Source organism: Piliocolobus tephrosceles, chromosome X (genome assembly GCF_002776525.5).
Source record: "Piliocolobus tephrosceles isolate RC106 chromosome X, ASM277652v3, whole genome shotgun sequence".
Taxonomy (NCBI): domain Eukaryota; kingdom Metazoa; phylum Chordata; class Mammalia; order Primates; family Cercopithecidae; genus Piliocolobus; species Piliocolobus tephrosceles.
Window position 1 is genome coordinate 88,237,265 of NC_045455.1, and position 17,441 is coordinate 88,254,705.

The 17,441-nt window shown below is 36.3% G+C and overlaps 1 protein-coding gene across 1 annotated transcript in view; it reads right to left on the reverse strand.

Moving 5' to 3' along the window:
- Positions 1 to 17,441, reverse strand: part of LOC111540450 (protein POLR1D) — a 45,956-nt gene that overhangs the window by 14,715 nt on the left and 13,800 nt on the right. The window contains exon 2 of the mRNA XM_023208737.2: positions 4,146 to 4,220. Coding sequence (XP_023064505.1) covers positions 4,146 to 4,220 — 75 coding nt within the window. The remainder of the gene's footprint in view (positions 1 to 4,145; positions 4,221 to 17,441) is intronic.

A 17,441-nucleotide genomic window follows, 5' to 3' on the forward strand; every position in this document is an offset into this window, starting at 1 on the left:
TACAGACGTGTGCCAGCACATCCTGCTAATTTTTGTATTTTTAGTAGACATGTGATTTCACCACGTTGGCCAGGCTGGTCTCAAACTCCTGACTTCAAGTGATCCGCTCACCTCGGCCTCCCAAAGTGCTGGGATATAGGCGTGAGCCACAGTGCCCGGTCGTGGCAAGTTTTCTTAAAGGAAACGGGTGTGCCTTCTTTCTCTTCTTTCTTTCTGCTAATTGCAATGTGGACTCAATGTCTGTTACTATATTAGATTACGTAGAAAAGAGTCACACCCTATGACTGGGAGATTTGGAAAACTGGGAGGAGCCTGGGTCCCCAGTAACTCTGTGGAACTGCGAACCTAACTGGTGTTATTCCCAGAGTACATCAATGCCCACACAAATCTCAAGACAGGCTGGTGCACATGGTAACTTTCCCCAGGGAGAGCAGAACTAGCATTGATACATTAGTTCTTTTACTATCAGAAAGTTTTACTAAGCCAGTAAGTGGCATTAAAGTTGTCAGGATAAATGACGTCTATCTGGAGAGCTGGCTAGAAACAACCAATCCCCTTGAACCCTCCTTACAGAGCAAGAACTATGATTGACATTTTCTAACTTACTTGTAAACTGCATGATTTTAGCTCTATGCTGAGTCTTTCCAATAGGTATTAGATTGGACCAAAGATCACTGACAGCCTGATAAAGATTCAGCCTTACATCCAAAACCAAAGCACTCTGTGCCTAAAAAGTTTATACTAATCTGACTCACAATAGTAGCGGCACCCTATTTCTGTAAAGCACAGGGGAGGGCTAGAAAGAAGAGCAGATTTAACTAATATTTACTAACTAACTGCTACGTGCCAAGAACTGTGCTGGGTGTTTTCATACACATTATCTCACCAGATTTTCAAAATCATCCTCCTACTTTTCCCATGAGTCTAAAAGACAAGAATTCCTGCTGGCATTCTTATTTTTTTCAATTGTCTTATAATAGTGATTCTCAAACTTTGTGGTCTTAGGGTACTTTACACTCACACTCCTAAAAATGATTGAGAACACCCCAAAGAGGTTTTGTTTATGTGGGTTATATCTATTAATATAAATATTCAAAATTAAAGCTGAGCATTTTTTTTAAGTATTCACTTTAAAATAATATATCTACTATTTACTAGATATTTTACTGAAGCTAAGATGATTACACATGATAGACACAGATTGACTCACATTGGATTATTTCATTATATAATTTCATCCATAAATATATCAGAATACATTTCTAAAAGATAATGGCTTTTAAAAATTAAAATAACAGCAATACTATCACACCTAAAAAATCAACATCAGTTCCTTAATATCATCAAATACTCTCAATTGTTTCATAACTTTTTACAGTTAGTTTGGATAAAGATACAAACAAGGTATCCATTTTATTTGATGTTCCTCAAATCTATGAATTCATAGGATATTCCTCTTTCTTTTCTCCTTGCAATTCATTTGTTAAAGAAACTGGGTTCTTTGTCCTGTAGCATTTCTCACATTTTGGATTTTTGTGATTGCAGCCTTATGGTGTCATTTAACATGTTCCTCTGCCCTCTGTATTTCTTGTAAACTAGTAGTTCTAACTAGAGACTTGATCAGATTCAGGTTCAATTTTTTGACAAGGATGCCCCAGAGGTGGTGGTTTGCTCTTCTTGCATCTTTCTGTGGTATAAGGGTTGATGAATGTGTTGAAACTCAAATGATGATAATATTATTCTATAATCCTTCTAATGTATTAGTTATAATTCTTCTGTAAAGTTTTCTTTCATCAATTGGTGACTGTGAAGTATAATTTGTACAGGGAACAGGGTAAATGCTTACTTCTTCCTATTTATCAGTTTTGTGAATAGTGATTTGGTTCCCTAGCATCCTATAAAGGGACTACCAGGTTTGTCATTATGATTATCATTATGACCTTATAGATTTTAACATATTTTAGGTGTTTTAATCACTTATTTGTTTTTTATATCAAATTATCTCATCTTTGACTAGTGGGAGACCTTTCAAGTGGGTCCTGAGTCTGACATGAGTACATTGGTCTTTGACAGTTTCTTTGCTTTCTGGTATTACAAGATTTTCCAGCTTCTCTTATACATTTCCTGCCCATGTAGTGAAGAGTTTGATCTGGCCCAAAGAGAGGGCTGGCCTTTGCCTTAGCTTCCAGAAAGTAATCTATGTCATACCTGATAGAAATGTCTTTGTTTAGGGTGGAGTTGGCCACACCTAAGAGTCTTAGAGTGGAAGCTGGCCATGCCAGAGAGACTAACATATGACTTAGGGTGAGAGCTTTGGGTTATGTGGTATCAGTCAACCTGGAAACTCAGATCAGTCATGTAATCCATCCATCCATCCATCAATCAAACCTACGTAATGAAACCTCAATAAAAACTTTGAACGCTGAGGCTCAGGTGAGCTTCCTTGCTTGGCAATATTCCATGCCTATTATCACACACTGATGTTGGGAGGGTAGCATGTCCTCTTCACAGAGCAGAGGCTAACAGTGGCTTAACATTTGGACTCCTCCCAGACTCAGATCTTTGTGTCTTATTTTGGCTGATTTTAATTTGTATGTTTTCCCTGTAATAAACTGTAACCACGAGTATAACAGATTTCAGTGAATTGTGTGAGTTCTTCCAGTGAATTATTGAAGCTAAGGGTGGTAGTTTGGGAAAACCCTCTGAACTTGCAGTTAGTATAAAAAGTAAGGATAGTCTTGGGGACTGTGACCTCTAACTTTGCAGTTTGGCTAACTCTGGGCACTACTTCAGGTCTGTAATCAGTTCTTACTCTAAGGATTCCTCTCTCCTTTCAGTGAGAAATGGTATTTACATAAAACAATTTTGGCACTAGGGGTGCCCACTGCTACTGGGTGGGTGGTCATTGTTTCTAGGCCTTTTCTGTGAAGAGAGCTAGAAAAAGTTTTTCTCTCTCCCTCTCTTTTTTAAGAGAAAATCTTGCACAACCTCATACTGATGTTTCTAATTCAAATTTAGGATTATAGGTAGGTTTATAGATTATACAGCAAGTATTGCTTGTTTTATCCTAATATATAAAATTTTCAGAATAGCAATACCAATACTAACAATATGGTGACTGCAAACAATTTCTTTGTAGTTATTTTTTATCTTTTGGAAATATAGTCAAATTCCAGATCACCTGAAATAGTTTCTTTCTGTGAAGCTAAGTCATCCACTCAATGGTTTATCAGGTCCATGTTTTATTTTGCTTGATTTTTAGGTATTATCTTTTCTCTCTATTTTAATTTTCATCTTGGATTTTAGGTAAACCATGTGTGCGGTTCTAAACATCAAATTTACATAACAAGCTAATTTCAGAAGTTTAGCTTCTACTCTTACCACATTTTTACATTTTATTCTTTTTAATGACCCACGTCATTCCACTGCAGTACATTTTTAACTGTAGATAAAAATTCCCCAATCAGCATATTCATCAAATGCAAATGGCATCACTAAAGTAGTGCCTAGAAGGATCTTTTTTTTTTTTTTTTTTTGGTAGAGATGAAGTCTCACTATGTTGCCCAGGCTAGTCTCGAACTCTTGGGCTCAAACAATCCTCCCACCTGGGCCTCTCAAAGTACTGGGATGACAGGCATGAGACATTGTGCCCAGTCCATATTAAGTTTTAACAAGCTCTATTTTGTACATAATCTGCAAAGGTAATCTTTAATTCTGCATGGCTGAATTGTCACATAATCAAAATGTCTACAGTTAAAATTAATTTCCTAAAATAAATTTTAATTTACTAAGAACTATAAGTAAACTAGAAATTCTTAAACAATAAACACCAACATAATATTACTCTTGCACAGATGATGACTTTGGGCACAGTAGTATCGAAATACCTCTTGGGGACTTGCGAAGTAAAGGGACAATGAACCTACACTGTATATCCTCCATATGCGCCAGCTGCCCATTTCTTCATGTTGTTAGAGTTTCTCAACATTCGGTTCTCAGCAGTGTCTTAGTCTACACTTGTCTCTGAGTGACTTCCTCTGCTTCCAAGGTTTCCCATTTCCTCTATATGCTAAAGATTTACATATTTATATCTCCAGTTAAGAATTTTTTCTTACATTTTAAGGCAGATTACTCAAAGAACTTACCAACCCATGGGTCCCATTGTTTCAGCTCTAGTTTTCCCACGTTTTGCCTCCTTAAGCAGTTCTTCTATTGCTTTCCTGATAAGAAAAAGGAAAAGATTTGAAAGGCAGTCACCCCACTAAGTTCTGAAAATCAATTTATTCCAGGTCCATGATCTTGGGAAAGGAACCAACCTTTGAAGCACGATTGTTGGGGCAAATTTTTTTTTAAACAGTTGACAATTTGGAACACATAAATTAAAAAGAAACTATTAATATAAAGAGAAGCAACAATGAAGAGAAAAAATTACAAACTGGGAAAAATATTTTTGATATAAGACAGTTAAATCAACTTAATATAAGAATTCTCTTTTCTTATTAATTTGAATAACCAAAAGACATGAACATCCAAATATGTATGTATCTATATTTTTTCAAATTCACTGTTATTCAAAAAAATACCAGTGAACTCAACAAGGATAAATGTTTCTGCCCATTAGTGAGGGGGGTAGAGAAATGGATAACTTCTTCTCTACTAATGGGGACTGAAGCTGATATTATATTTCTGGAGGACAATCCAGCAACATAATAAAGAACCTTAAGAATAGTATATACCAGCAGTTGACCTAAAAATTTTAGTTTGTCCTATGAAAATATTCAAATAAGTATGCAAAACTATATGTACAAGGATATTCAAACTATTTGCTAACAAAGAAAAAACAGAAAACTTAAATATTTACTGATAAAAGATTGGTTAAATAAATCATGACATATCCACATACGCGGAAGATTAGGCAGTCATTAAAAATGAAGACAAATGAATTTTTGGCACAGGACAGACATTCAGTATATAAAGCTGGTACAAAAGAATATGTGTAGAATAATCTTAATTTCAAAATTATTTACATACATATTACATAGAAAAACATTTGGAGAGGGCTGGGTATGGTGGCTCATGCCTGTAATCCCAGTACTTTGGGAGACTGAGGTGAGAGGATCACCTGAGGTCAGGAGTTTGAGACCAGCCTGGGCAACACAGCAAAAGCTGGTCTCTAAAAAAAAAAAAATAATAATAATAATAAAATTTGGAGGGATGTTATCAAAACAGTAAGATGAGTTTTAAGGTGATTTTTTTTTTCTGTTTGCATTGCTGCATTTTCTATTTTTTCTACAATGAACATGTATTATTTGTGTGAAGAGGTTAAAAAAAAGAAAACATATTTATCAACCATATTCTGAGACTTTACTATGTGTAAAATACTGTGCAAGGTGCGGTGGGTAGCAACATAGGAAGATGATCATCCCTGACTTGAATATGATGTATCAATAACAAAGTTAAGAAAAAGAGAGGTGTAAACAAATATAGTCCAAAAACAGAACTATAAATCTAATCATGAATTTTTGAAGCTGGATAATTATATAGAGTCTATATTAAAATGTTATAATGACAATATTATAATACTACCATACACTATTTATATAATCTTCAAATATTAACATTCTGTTTACAAGAACGTTTCATTTCATGTTGATTTTTATCAAAGTAAAGCATGCACATCGTTTAAAAAGACAAATATTATTTAAAAGATTTAAAATACAATAGTCTTCTATATTATCCTGCCCTTACCCACCAAAGAAAACAATTTCAACTTTTTTTCATCTGTTTCTCGTTATTTACTTCCATATTCTTAATACTATGCTTTCAAACTATTTCACCACCTCTTCATCTTCAAAAATACATCTGCTTAATTTTGTATAACTCATTTTTAAATAAACTCTGATTGAGATCTTTAAAAGATGTCTTTTCAGTTAACTCAGCAGCCTGACATTTTCTGATCTTTCTTGGGAAGGCCCACTGCTATGGATCAATGAAGAACTGAAGCGCTTGCCTATCTACCGACATGCTGACTCCCTCAATCACAAGTTTCGCAGCCCAGTCTTATGGAATCACAAACAGGTAAGTCCATCTGATGACCACATATGCTGCTTCTTCCAGCTCTTTAGAATAATGGTACGGCCTGCTGAAATGATCTGGGGACTTTGTCTCTTACAGTAGTTCAATCAAAATTTATCCTAATTCCAAACCGAGATCCTTTTTCACCCTTATAAAGTAAAAAAATTAAAGGGTATAAATATTCCAAATATGCCTCTTCCTTTCCCACAAATTAGTGTGGTACTTTTAAAACAAAAACAGATAAATCATACCTAGATCCACCTATGTGCTCTCCTTCTGTCAAAAGAAATGGTTAAAAATAATTGGAAAAAAAACTTTTTGGGACAGTTCCCCAACTATGAACAAAATATGTATCAGTTACAAATAAACTAGAATGTGTTTTCCCATAAAAACTATGTTAAAATGTTCGCCTAGCTTTCTGGACCAGACTACAGAAGCTTATTTGAGTCAGAATCCAGCTGAAATGCTATACATCTGCAGAAGGTATTCAGTAAAGATTCTTGCAGAGACCCTGAAGGCATATTCTAGGTGCTTTCAAGAGCTTGAAGTTTGACAGTGACTCTTCTTTAGTTTCGATTCTACTTAAAATTGTCTCTAGCACTGTTATTAATTTTACCTGGCACGCTTAAGGATGCCTTCTGGTTTACGAGTACAATCAAAGAGAAAAGAAGGTATGTGTATGAGAAAGACTGCCTGCAGTAAAACAAATTTATCAAGGATGAAAGACCATAAAAGAGGAGTAGAGACTGGGTGGAAGGGCGCTCAGTCAGCTGGTCTACCTTGTTCCCATTGGTAAAGGAGGCTTAGCTGCTGTCCACAGTCAAAGTGGTGCAGAGTGACCCATTCCCATGGTTTGGATCTACCCAAGTTAGGTATCTGCAATTGGTTTAACAACAACTAATGTAGACATAGAGCTTTAAGTATACCAAGTACTATACTATATAAACATGGTAACATAGTTATTACCACCAGTTTGCAGATGTGGAAAGTGATATTCAGAGACGTCGACTAACTTGCCCAAAGTAACACTGCTAACGATCAGGGAGAAGGGCAATGAGGAAGAGGAACAAAGCAAACAAAACCCAACCACTGTTTTTAAGGCTAGGTATCATCTGATCCTTCTATTAGACTATCTCCTCCACAAATATCTGCACAGCAAATCCTGGAGAAATTGTTTATCATTAAAAGGCAAAAATTAAAATAAATGGGGGAAAAAAGGCCTAACAGAGTGCCACTACTGCATTTATTCAAAGAGAACTGGGGAATAGGCTGATACTGGAGAGGCGGAAGGAATGAAGGAGGACTGATCACTATTTTGTCCTAAGAATGTTGAGCATTCGCTACTTCCCACCCAAAATTCTCCTGCATAAGCTCCCTCTACAGAGCTTTACTTTCAAAGAAGAAAACAACAGTTTCTAGCAATCAAGTATCCCAACCTTAAAACAGTATCACTACCTTCAAAATTAAGGGGAAAAAGTCAGCAACTACCCCATTACTGTAGCCTCTGTTGTTTCCTCGAGAAATCTCATTAATGAATTATTGGGTAAGGAAATTATAAATCCAGTTTCTATTCTACATTATCACAGAGGCAAAATACTTAAATTATCAAAGATTATGAAACATCAACATGCATGAAACAAGACAGTTTTTAATGAGATGATGAAAGAAGTGTAAACTGTAATTAAAATACAGGAAAAGCAAATAGGAGAATATATAAGTACTAAGTACATACAGAACTTGAACCATTAAAAAATTATTCAGACATAAACTTAGTTCTTGGTATGCTAGTTTTTATACTTGGTTCTTTTCAATATCTTGAAGGTTTCTTTGTAAAACCAATTAATTATATTAGAATCCTAAGTTCCATGGAGACCCAAGAGAGCTGAGTCATTAAGCAGACGGTTTTCTGGGCACAGGAACAAACCACAATCAATTTTCAATGATCCATGTGTGTATTATCTCCAGCCAATTTTCCATCCTAGCACAGCTTCCTCAGGCCTGCCTGTTCACTCCATTAGCCAGCTGGTACATGCTTAAGGAATGTCAACTGATCATAATAGCAGCTTAAATAAAACCCAAGTGGGAATGCAAATCTGGTACAAAATCATCTTAAAATCCAAAGTCAAACAAACTAGTTTTGAGTTATCTGGGTCTGTTTCTTTTTAATCACTTTAATCAACTGAGGGTTAACTGTTCCAGTATACAGAAGGGGTAGCAAGAAATTGAAGACAACTGAAATAAAGCACCAGAAATTGAGAGGAAAAATAAACCATAAAGTAGGAAAACGGGAATTTTAAAGGAATAAAATCAGAGAAGCTAAATCTCAAATAACTGCTCAGAAATGATGGAGTTAGTCAGAGGGGGCTACAGGCCTCTTCCTGCGATGGTGAAGGAAAGCTAGGAACACAAGGCTGAACGTTGGAAGCTTTCCTCATTTGTGTCTCTCTCAGTCTTTAAAAAGTCACCTTTGATCAGCTAACTGCATAATACAGTATCTGTCACATGATGGACAGAAAAACAGGTTCAAAAAAGGCAATACATTGTTTAATAGGACTACTCTCTTCTTGGGTGTGTTCAAACAAGCACGACTTGGTGACAAGAATATAGACTTCTTAGAAAATTGGCAGAAATGAGTACAGCATCATTTGCTGCTGTTGACTGGGAAGTTATCTAAAAGGCCCAACACATTATCAGTGCTGAAGGCAAACATGTTTATACTTGTGGAGTCATCCACATACATGTAAAAGAAACTTTACGATGGCAATCTAAATTTCTTCCCATAATGGAGTAATAAAGCTTAGAGAGAAAAATGGAACTATCTACTTGATCTTTGGTAAAGCTTTGATGTCAGATCATTGATAAAAAAAAATACGGACAGATGATCAGATCACTCTGAACATCTGCAAACAACTGCTTATGGGTTCATACTGCCAGTAGTAACTAGTGGTTTAGTAGTCATAGGGATCTGCAGAAACCACAGGACAAAGTTTGGGTTCTTTATGACTTAGTATTTTGACTACAGACACAGGCAAAAATTTAGAAATATCCTTATTTAATTTCAGTAAAATATTAAATTGTCTGGGGTCATGTATAAGCTCTAAAGAAAGGTAAAAAAAAAAATCAAATTGTAAAAAGCGTTTTTAAACACAAGGTAAAACTCAATAGGAACACTGAGGTCATTTGGGAAAGGAAAAGAATTTTTCAGACATAAACTAGAGGCACAATAAATTAATCTGTACATTTTGTTAAATTTGGCTAATCTATATTACGCACTTGCTAAATACAAGGTACTGTGATTTATACCATGAGCAAGGCTCTTCCCTGAAGAGGCTATTAGGGACTGCATATAAAATAAAGAGCCATATATGTACTTTAAAAACAAATAATGGATTATCTAGGAGAATGTGAGGAAGGAGTTCCAATATTCATTTCTAAAATAACAAACAGTCCTGAGAAAAGGTGCTGAAGTTTTAAGAAGAACTTATGCTGGCAAAAGACTGGAAAGTGATGGAGGAACGTGAGTTTGAAAGGAAGATTAATGAGATCCTTTGTTGATTTCATGCCCACATGAACTAAAGATAGAAGAAAGTGGTATTTTAAGCAATGGTGGAAAAATAAGACAAAAATACTGCAGATTGCTTTTTGCAATGATGATAATAATTACCTCACAGGGTTGTTATGAGGATAAAATGAAATATTTGATTTGGATCCAAGTGTTCTGTGTTTTATAAGAAGCAGAAGAACTATGATAGCTATGTTTTACTTGACTACACTCCTAAAGGTCTCAGAACTTGTCTTTTTCAACCTAGTTTTCTTAATACCTGGCACATGGTAGGTACTAAGTTAAGATCTGGGGAATAAATGGGTTCTGGGTATGTGTGGGACATGATACAAATGCAAGGATTTAAAAATAAAAACACTCCATCTGTAGACAGAATAGATGATGATGGGTGAGATGGAAGAAGAGGAAAGACAAAGGAGGTGAAAAGAAGATAAAAGAGAAAAAGAAAGTATGTCACTGGGCAAATAAATGTAATGAAAAAAATGAAGAGCTTCAGGCTCTTGAGGGAGCAATCCCCTATAGTGGCCAAACGAACAGGAGCACAACAGCAACACGTATCCTTAGTGTCATCAAACGTTAGGGCACACTGGGAAACCACAGACACTGGCCAAGGACACAGAATGAGGCACAGCTGGAATCTTTCCTGTCAGGACTGAGGACTTTGATCCTTTAGGGCTGCCTGAAAATCTCAGCGAAGTTTCATATGTAGAAAACACTTTTCCCTTTAGTGAGCTACTGATCAGTGATAAATGGCCTTTGTTTAGCTTCCAATATTATTCTTTTGCTTCATTATATTATAACTGGGCAAAATCCCACTTCACTCACACATGTTAACATCTTGTGAACTCCATTTCTTAGTAGAGATCCTAATTGTGTTTTGAGATGACAGTGCCTAATGTTGGAGTGGAGGGTGCCAGTACAGAGACGGTGAGATGTCACAGGAGGGCTACTAGTCTGTCTCTGCAAGGCTTTGCCACACAGATGCCCTGTGGGATCACCACATACAGGGCCTTGGCTCTGACAGTCCAGAGGCCTAACATGGCTTAGACACTCCCACCAACTGCAACACTACATTTGCTGTTACATGCATGGGGTTATGCCCGGGTTATGCCCTCTGTCCAAATCACTCTCCACTCACAACCTCTACACCAGACACTCAGGTCTGACATTACCCTCTCCACCAAGCCTTTCCCAATCTCCCTGTTTGCTCCACGTCAATAGATGTAACTGCTCCTTTCTTATAGGCCCATTTTTTGAAATGGCTGAAAGTCAGCTAAGTATCAAACAACAGAATTAACTTATTGCACATGCTGATTATTCTGTTAATGTCGGTAATATTTGGATTAATGTGGAAAGGCAGAAACATTCCGCATATATTCCATGAAGCTTATTTTCTTGCACTGATCTTAATAAAGTCCCTAATTATATTGTTATAATCAAGATTTTCACATAAATTAAAAGTGGTTTCATTCCTTGCAAATTATAGGAAAAAGAGCCTTAAAAATACTTTGACTTGGGGCTTATATAGAAACACTGGATGTGTAGGAATTAATACAGAAGTTTAGCATATGGCCCAATTGCTGTCAAGCAAACGCTAAGATAGAATTGTGAATTTAGGAATTCAGTATTTCACACGAGATGTGAGAGTATGGTCCCAGGCATTTGTATTGAAAATGCAGTGCCCCATTTTTTGTAAGCATAAGAGTATACAGTCGGCCCTCTGTATCTGTGGATTCAACCAAACATGGATTGAAAGTTTTTTTTTAAAGACGCAAAAAAATAACAATATAATGAAAATAACACAAATGAAAACCAATACACAATAAGAGCTATTTACATAGAATTTACATTGTACTAGGTAATACAAGATTATACCTAGTACAATGTAATATTAGTAATAATAGATTACTTAGGTTACAGGCAATCTAGAGATGATTTAAAGTATAGAGGAAGAGGCATGTAGGTTATATGCAAATATTATGCCATTTTATATCAGCGACTTGAGCATCTGTGGGTTTTGGTATCCATGGGGGTCCTGGAAGCAATCCCCCAGGGATACTGAGGGAAGGTTATATGTTCTATAAACCATAATAGTCTAAAAGTATTAAAAAACAAAATATAAAATAATAAAATGATCTATGAATCAGTGTCAAATTTCTTGTATGTTCCACATAGACCTACACATATACAAACATAAGAGTAATATGATTTAAGATTGCAAAATGTTACTCAGTTTCCAAGTGCAACTGTTTCAAGTACTGTATTAAATCATGAGTATTTTCAGAACCATGAAATGAAATACCATGACAAGCAGGAAAATGGAAGCTTAGCACTAGTGGGAAACAATATTTTCTTAGTGAAGGATCTATTGCATTCATGCCAAGATGAAGGATTTGACAAGTTAATGTCTTTTCTCTTTTTAACTTTTCTGCAGCTCAAAACCTTTCCATACTCTAAAGTAGTGTCCACTGGAAAGTCAACATTGGTACAATCTTCACATATTTAAACACAGTTTCCTTTCATTCAAGGACACAGGTCAAAACATGAGAAGGGTGTTTCCTGGGTTATGAATTGCATTGAGCACTGGATCTCCACTGACAGAGGCATCCATGCATTTGTGATATATAGGGCTGCTCTCCTCAGCCAGGGTCCAGGCAATTCTCCTTTGAATACAGTTCTAATATGCATTTAACATGCACCACTGGGACATGATGAAAAATTATAATGGTAACAGTACTTATGTACCATTTACCTTACAGCTAATCCTCACAACTTATGTAGCTCCCGTTTCACAGCTAAGGAAATAAGGAGAAAATAAGGTAAAGTCAAGAAACTTACCTAAGGCCGCAATAGCCAATAAATGATAGGGCCTGGGATGTGAACCCAGGCAATCTGACTCTAGGCCCCAGGATCTTAACCCTTACACTACAGCTCTATTACAAGCATGATCCTAGTCCTCAAGAAGCTCAGTCTAGTGAGGGGGCAAGTAGAGCAGCAATATTTAATGGTGCTTATAATGACAAGAACGGCTCTGGCAAAGACAAAACTCAAGTCCCCTCACCTAGACATAAACATTCTCAAATCTGCAACTACCCATTTATAGACGGCCACTGAGAGTGGATTACTATTACAGACAGATCACTTCTTTGGTTAAAATGTGGGTTGGTTCTTAACATTTAGCTCCTGGGGAAAACTTATTTTTCAGTTCATAAGACACCTACTTCACTATAGGGTCTACTGACTTCATTTTCAAAGCAGCACGTATTTTTACAAATATTTATTCTTAAATCCTGATACAGAAAATACAGTGACTCTTTTTCAATTCATATTATAAAACCTGAGTAAATGTGCCACGGTAAATTTTTATATGAGCTATGAAGAAAAGCATCTCTTACTGAAAATAACTTTGTGGGGTGGTGGTGATAGGGTTAATTAGGAAATAGTAAACTCTGAATAGAAAAGCCCATGGACAATACAATAACAGGAAGAGCAGATCTGTTGATAGGTCAAATGTTAGGTTTAAAAATATTACAGTCTACGCTCTTCTGAAATATTAGTTGGGGGAAAAATCCACACAGAATATAAGGTCAAATAATTCTTGAGTTCTTTTACTCAGTAAAATGTATTTTGTTATCTCTTTAAGATAACAGATGCTCTCGAGAACAAAACTGATGAAAACAAAACTGCAAAAGAAAAAGGGATTTAAAGTCTAGAAAGATGGGTGTGGAAGAGAGCCAATATCCAGCAAAGAAAAGCTAATATGGCAGCTGCTTGAATTTAGTAAAGGATAGGAAAAATGGCAGAAGACCAAAAAGTAGAAATAAAAAATAAAATTCAGACTCTCACCAAACAGCTGTTCAAAATGTAGAGAGGAAAACTATCACAGAAGTTGTACAAAAAACATTACAATACAAGCCTCTAAAGTTTGCCTCTACAGTTTTTTTTTTAAACGAGGGAGAATTTTGGTAGGTGTATTGTTCTTTGATAAACACACCACATAGCAGAAAAACCACCTCACCAAAAGCGTGGTCTGTAAATCACTCTCTTAATCCTAAGAGCTTTATTTTATACAAATCATCTGCAGTTCTCTGTAGACTGTCCTAAACAATACCTCAGAGTTCTTGGATCTCAGCCCTGAGGATGGCCTATTCAGCAGAAAGTCTGGTCAGCCTGCTGAAGCTATTTTCTTCAGCATGTCAAGGCTGCAGTAATCTGCTAGAAAACAAGCTGTCCACCCCTTGTAGATTTCAGTTTCTGATTCATCAAATGATTATAAATTATACTCAGAGTTAAGAGCAAGGAATAGAAAAAAAAAAAAAAACATAAAAGCAAGTTCTAGAATGTGTAGGATTTTGGCATCTCATCACTTCATGCTCTTTAAAGTGTTTTCATTTAAAAACACACTTAGCAATTTGTCTCTTGAAAATGCTATTTCAAGATAAAATAATTTACCTGTCATCATCTGAATAAAGTCATTTTTAACCCCAGGAAGAAAACATATGTATACTTCTAATTCTTAGAAATCCAGCAATACACAATGAGATGGGAAGAAGAGAAAGCCTGCACTCCACAGACAACATCACAGGTTCAGTGACAGCCCTGCGGCCGCTAAGTGCAAGGCAGAGTCCTGCCTTAGAGGCAAGAGGTGATGAAGAGCCAGTGAAATAGAGGGTGTAGCCCACTCTGGGGTGATCATGCCTTCCGCCTGCCGTGCGGACTGCCAGACCAGGCTTCATCTTGATCACCAGGCATTTTCTGTCTTTCACACTCTAGGCATCAAACATGGCTTTGAGGGATATGGTAGTTTCCTCCACATACTGGCAGGGAGAGGTTTTGAAAAAATAGTACATATATACATAGACAGTATTTTCTACATCAATAATTAACTACAAAAACATACTACACAAAAAAAATTTTGCCAGTGTGGTGGCACATGCTTGTAGTCCCAGCTACTCAGGAGGCTGATGTGGGAGGATCACTTGATCTCAAAAGTTTGAGGCCAGCCTGGGCAACATAGCAAGATCCTATCTCTAAAAAAAAAAAATGTTTAATGTATTAAAACCCACCGGTAAATTCTTAACTCTTTTTTTTTTTTTTGAGATAGAGTCTCGCTCTGTTGCCCAGGCTGGAGTGCAGTGGCCGATCTCAGCTCACTGCAAGCTCCGCCACCTGGGTTTACGCCATTCTCCTGTCTCAGCCTCCCGAGTAGCTGGGAATACAGGCGCCGCCACCTCGCCCGGCTAGTTTTTTGTATTTTTAGTAGAGACGGGGTTTCACCGTGTTAGCCGGGATGGTCTCGATTTCCTGACCTCGTGATCCGCCCGTCTCGGCCTCCCAAAGTGCTGGGATTACAGGCTTGAGCCATCGCGCCCGGCCTTTAAATTCTTAACTCTTTAAACCCTGCACCGTCAAGTTTCAAGTTGTTTTTCTGGTGCCAATTTATACAGTAATGAAATTAAGTAGGACAAGGTAATTTTAAATCCCATTTTACAATTTAAAAAACTTAGTTAACATATATACATGTGTTTTGGGGGAAAACTCTATATTTATGTAAAGGAGTAATTAATAGACTTAAGCGGTTAAACATACACATAAACCTAACTTTGAGAGCAGCATCCCTTTAAGGAAAATGTTTACAAGAGTTCAAAGTGATGAACTTAGATGGTCCACTGAACAAGTCGGCCAAAACTGCAAAACTGTGCAAATAAGGTTTTATATTGACATTCAAAGATCCCAGAGATGCTTCCTTCTTAGCTGGCCAAAGTTGTAGAGCTCTGGTACAATGCAAACACATTCTTACAGATGCTGAATTCAACAGCACAGGAGGAACCACTAGAAAGGCTGCAGAGATTAACTGAAAGGAAGGAAGCAGCTCATGGAGACTAATCTCTATAGGAGAAAAACCCAAGGCATGGAAAATTCCATTACGATTAATCCAACCTTTACCTTTATATCATACCACTTATCATACCAACAACACATCAGCTGCCAAAAGAAAGAAACCACAGAGAGTAATATAATCGATGATTCTGGCATCAGAAACCAGCTGCAAGACAACCAAAACCCAGCAAACCACACTTTATCATTCAGAGACTTATAAATTATATGTGATGATATAACCAACAAGGGAAACGTGAAAGCATGTTCTAGTGCCAATGTTTAACTATGCACTGTTTTATAAAATACCAAAAACTTAAAACACAATATTTTCTTGTCCCTGAATTAAAACTATACTTTAAGTAGCCGTATATATTAGGACCATCTCATCCACTGAAACATAAACAATCCTTAGGGAATGGAACAGCAGCTGCAGTTTAATTGGATGGAGCAATGCTAACAAAGAGTTTAGAACTAAGTTAAAAATAGAATAGGTACCCAATTGAGACTGCAGGGGAAAATTCTGAGAGGCAGATCATGCTGATTATCCAAACAGCATAATTTGGCTTCCTCCCAAAGTCTAATACACTCTTAAGGCTTACCAAAAAAGGGGCACTGCATTTTCAGTACAAACGCTCGGGACCATACTTTCACATCTCATTTGAAATATTAGACCCCTAAATTTACAGTTCTCTCTTACTGTTTGCTTGATAGAAATTGGGACATATACTATATTAATTCCTATATGCCCAGTGTTTTTAGAAAAGTTTCAAGGATCTTTTTGCTATAATTTTCATTTTAATCACCTGAACCAAAATGTTCAGGTAAAGATCCATTAAATACAATCTATATGACTAAAAAATATAAGGGAAAAGTTTCTCAAATGTTAGAGGCCATCTGGTTTAACTTTGTCATATAAAGCCAAGGAAATTATGGTTTAGAGAAGTTAACAACTTGCCTAACACTAAATAATACCTGGTTTTTGAAAATTTAACTCAAAATTACCTGTATTTATTTTTTTCGGCCACCCTAGGGAGAAATGATGAGACAGATTACAATTATAATATTTTAGCCCAGGATCATTACCTTTGGAGGACAACACTGTAAGTGCCAACACTAACACTATCCAATGCTATGTGATGTGTCTATGATTATTGTGATCTGCAACACACAAGCTTCAGAGCAGAATTTCTTACCTGAAAAATCCAGACTGAATAGACTTACTCAGTAACTGTTCTATCTTTATATAATCCCTAAAACACCTCTCAATGCTTTTAGAAGACTGATTATGCAGTTCTTCCTTTATAATTTTAAATCTAGGACACCATCAAGTAACCTTAAGAGAATAAGAAAGCAGCCACAATACAGCAGTGAGAAAATGAGTCCTAGTTCTGCACCTACTAGCTCTGTGATCCTGTGATATTCAAGGTCACAGAGCTCTGTGATTAAAATGAAGCTATTTCTACTAACCTTTCAATATTCTTAGGTGGATTAAATACAATTTATATATATATAAAAATATATAAAATATATATTTAATATAATTTATATATAGTTTACTTTGTAAAGCACTGAACAAATCTAAGTTATTTTAAGAATTTTTTTAAATAATCATTTTACAGTTATAATTTCAATAGTAATCACAGATATACTATTCATAGTTATGTATGTTAACTAAAATATCATGTGCACAGCAACTTACAGAATAATATATATTACCTCACTGAGGCTGAGATAAACCCTTAAAGTTCCTGTTTCCCTTTTATTGGTTAAGCCACCAAGGCTCAGGGAGGAGACTGCCTTATCTGAGGTCAACCAGTAAGGGACATAGCTGACTCCACCCCAGAGCTTTCTAACTTCATATCCAGAGTTCTGTCAAATAACACATACCCTTATTTCATTCAATCCGTGAATAACAGTTTCTATA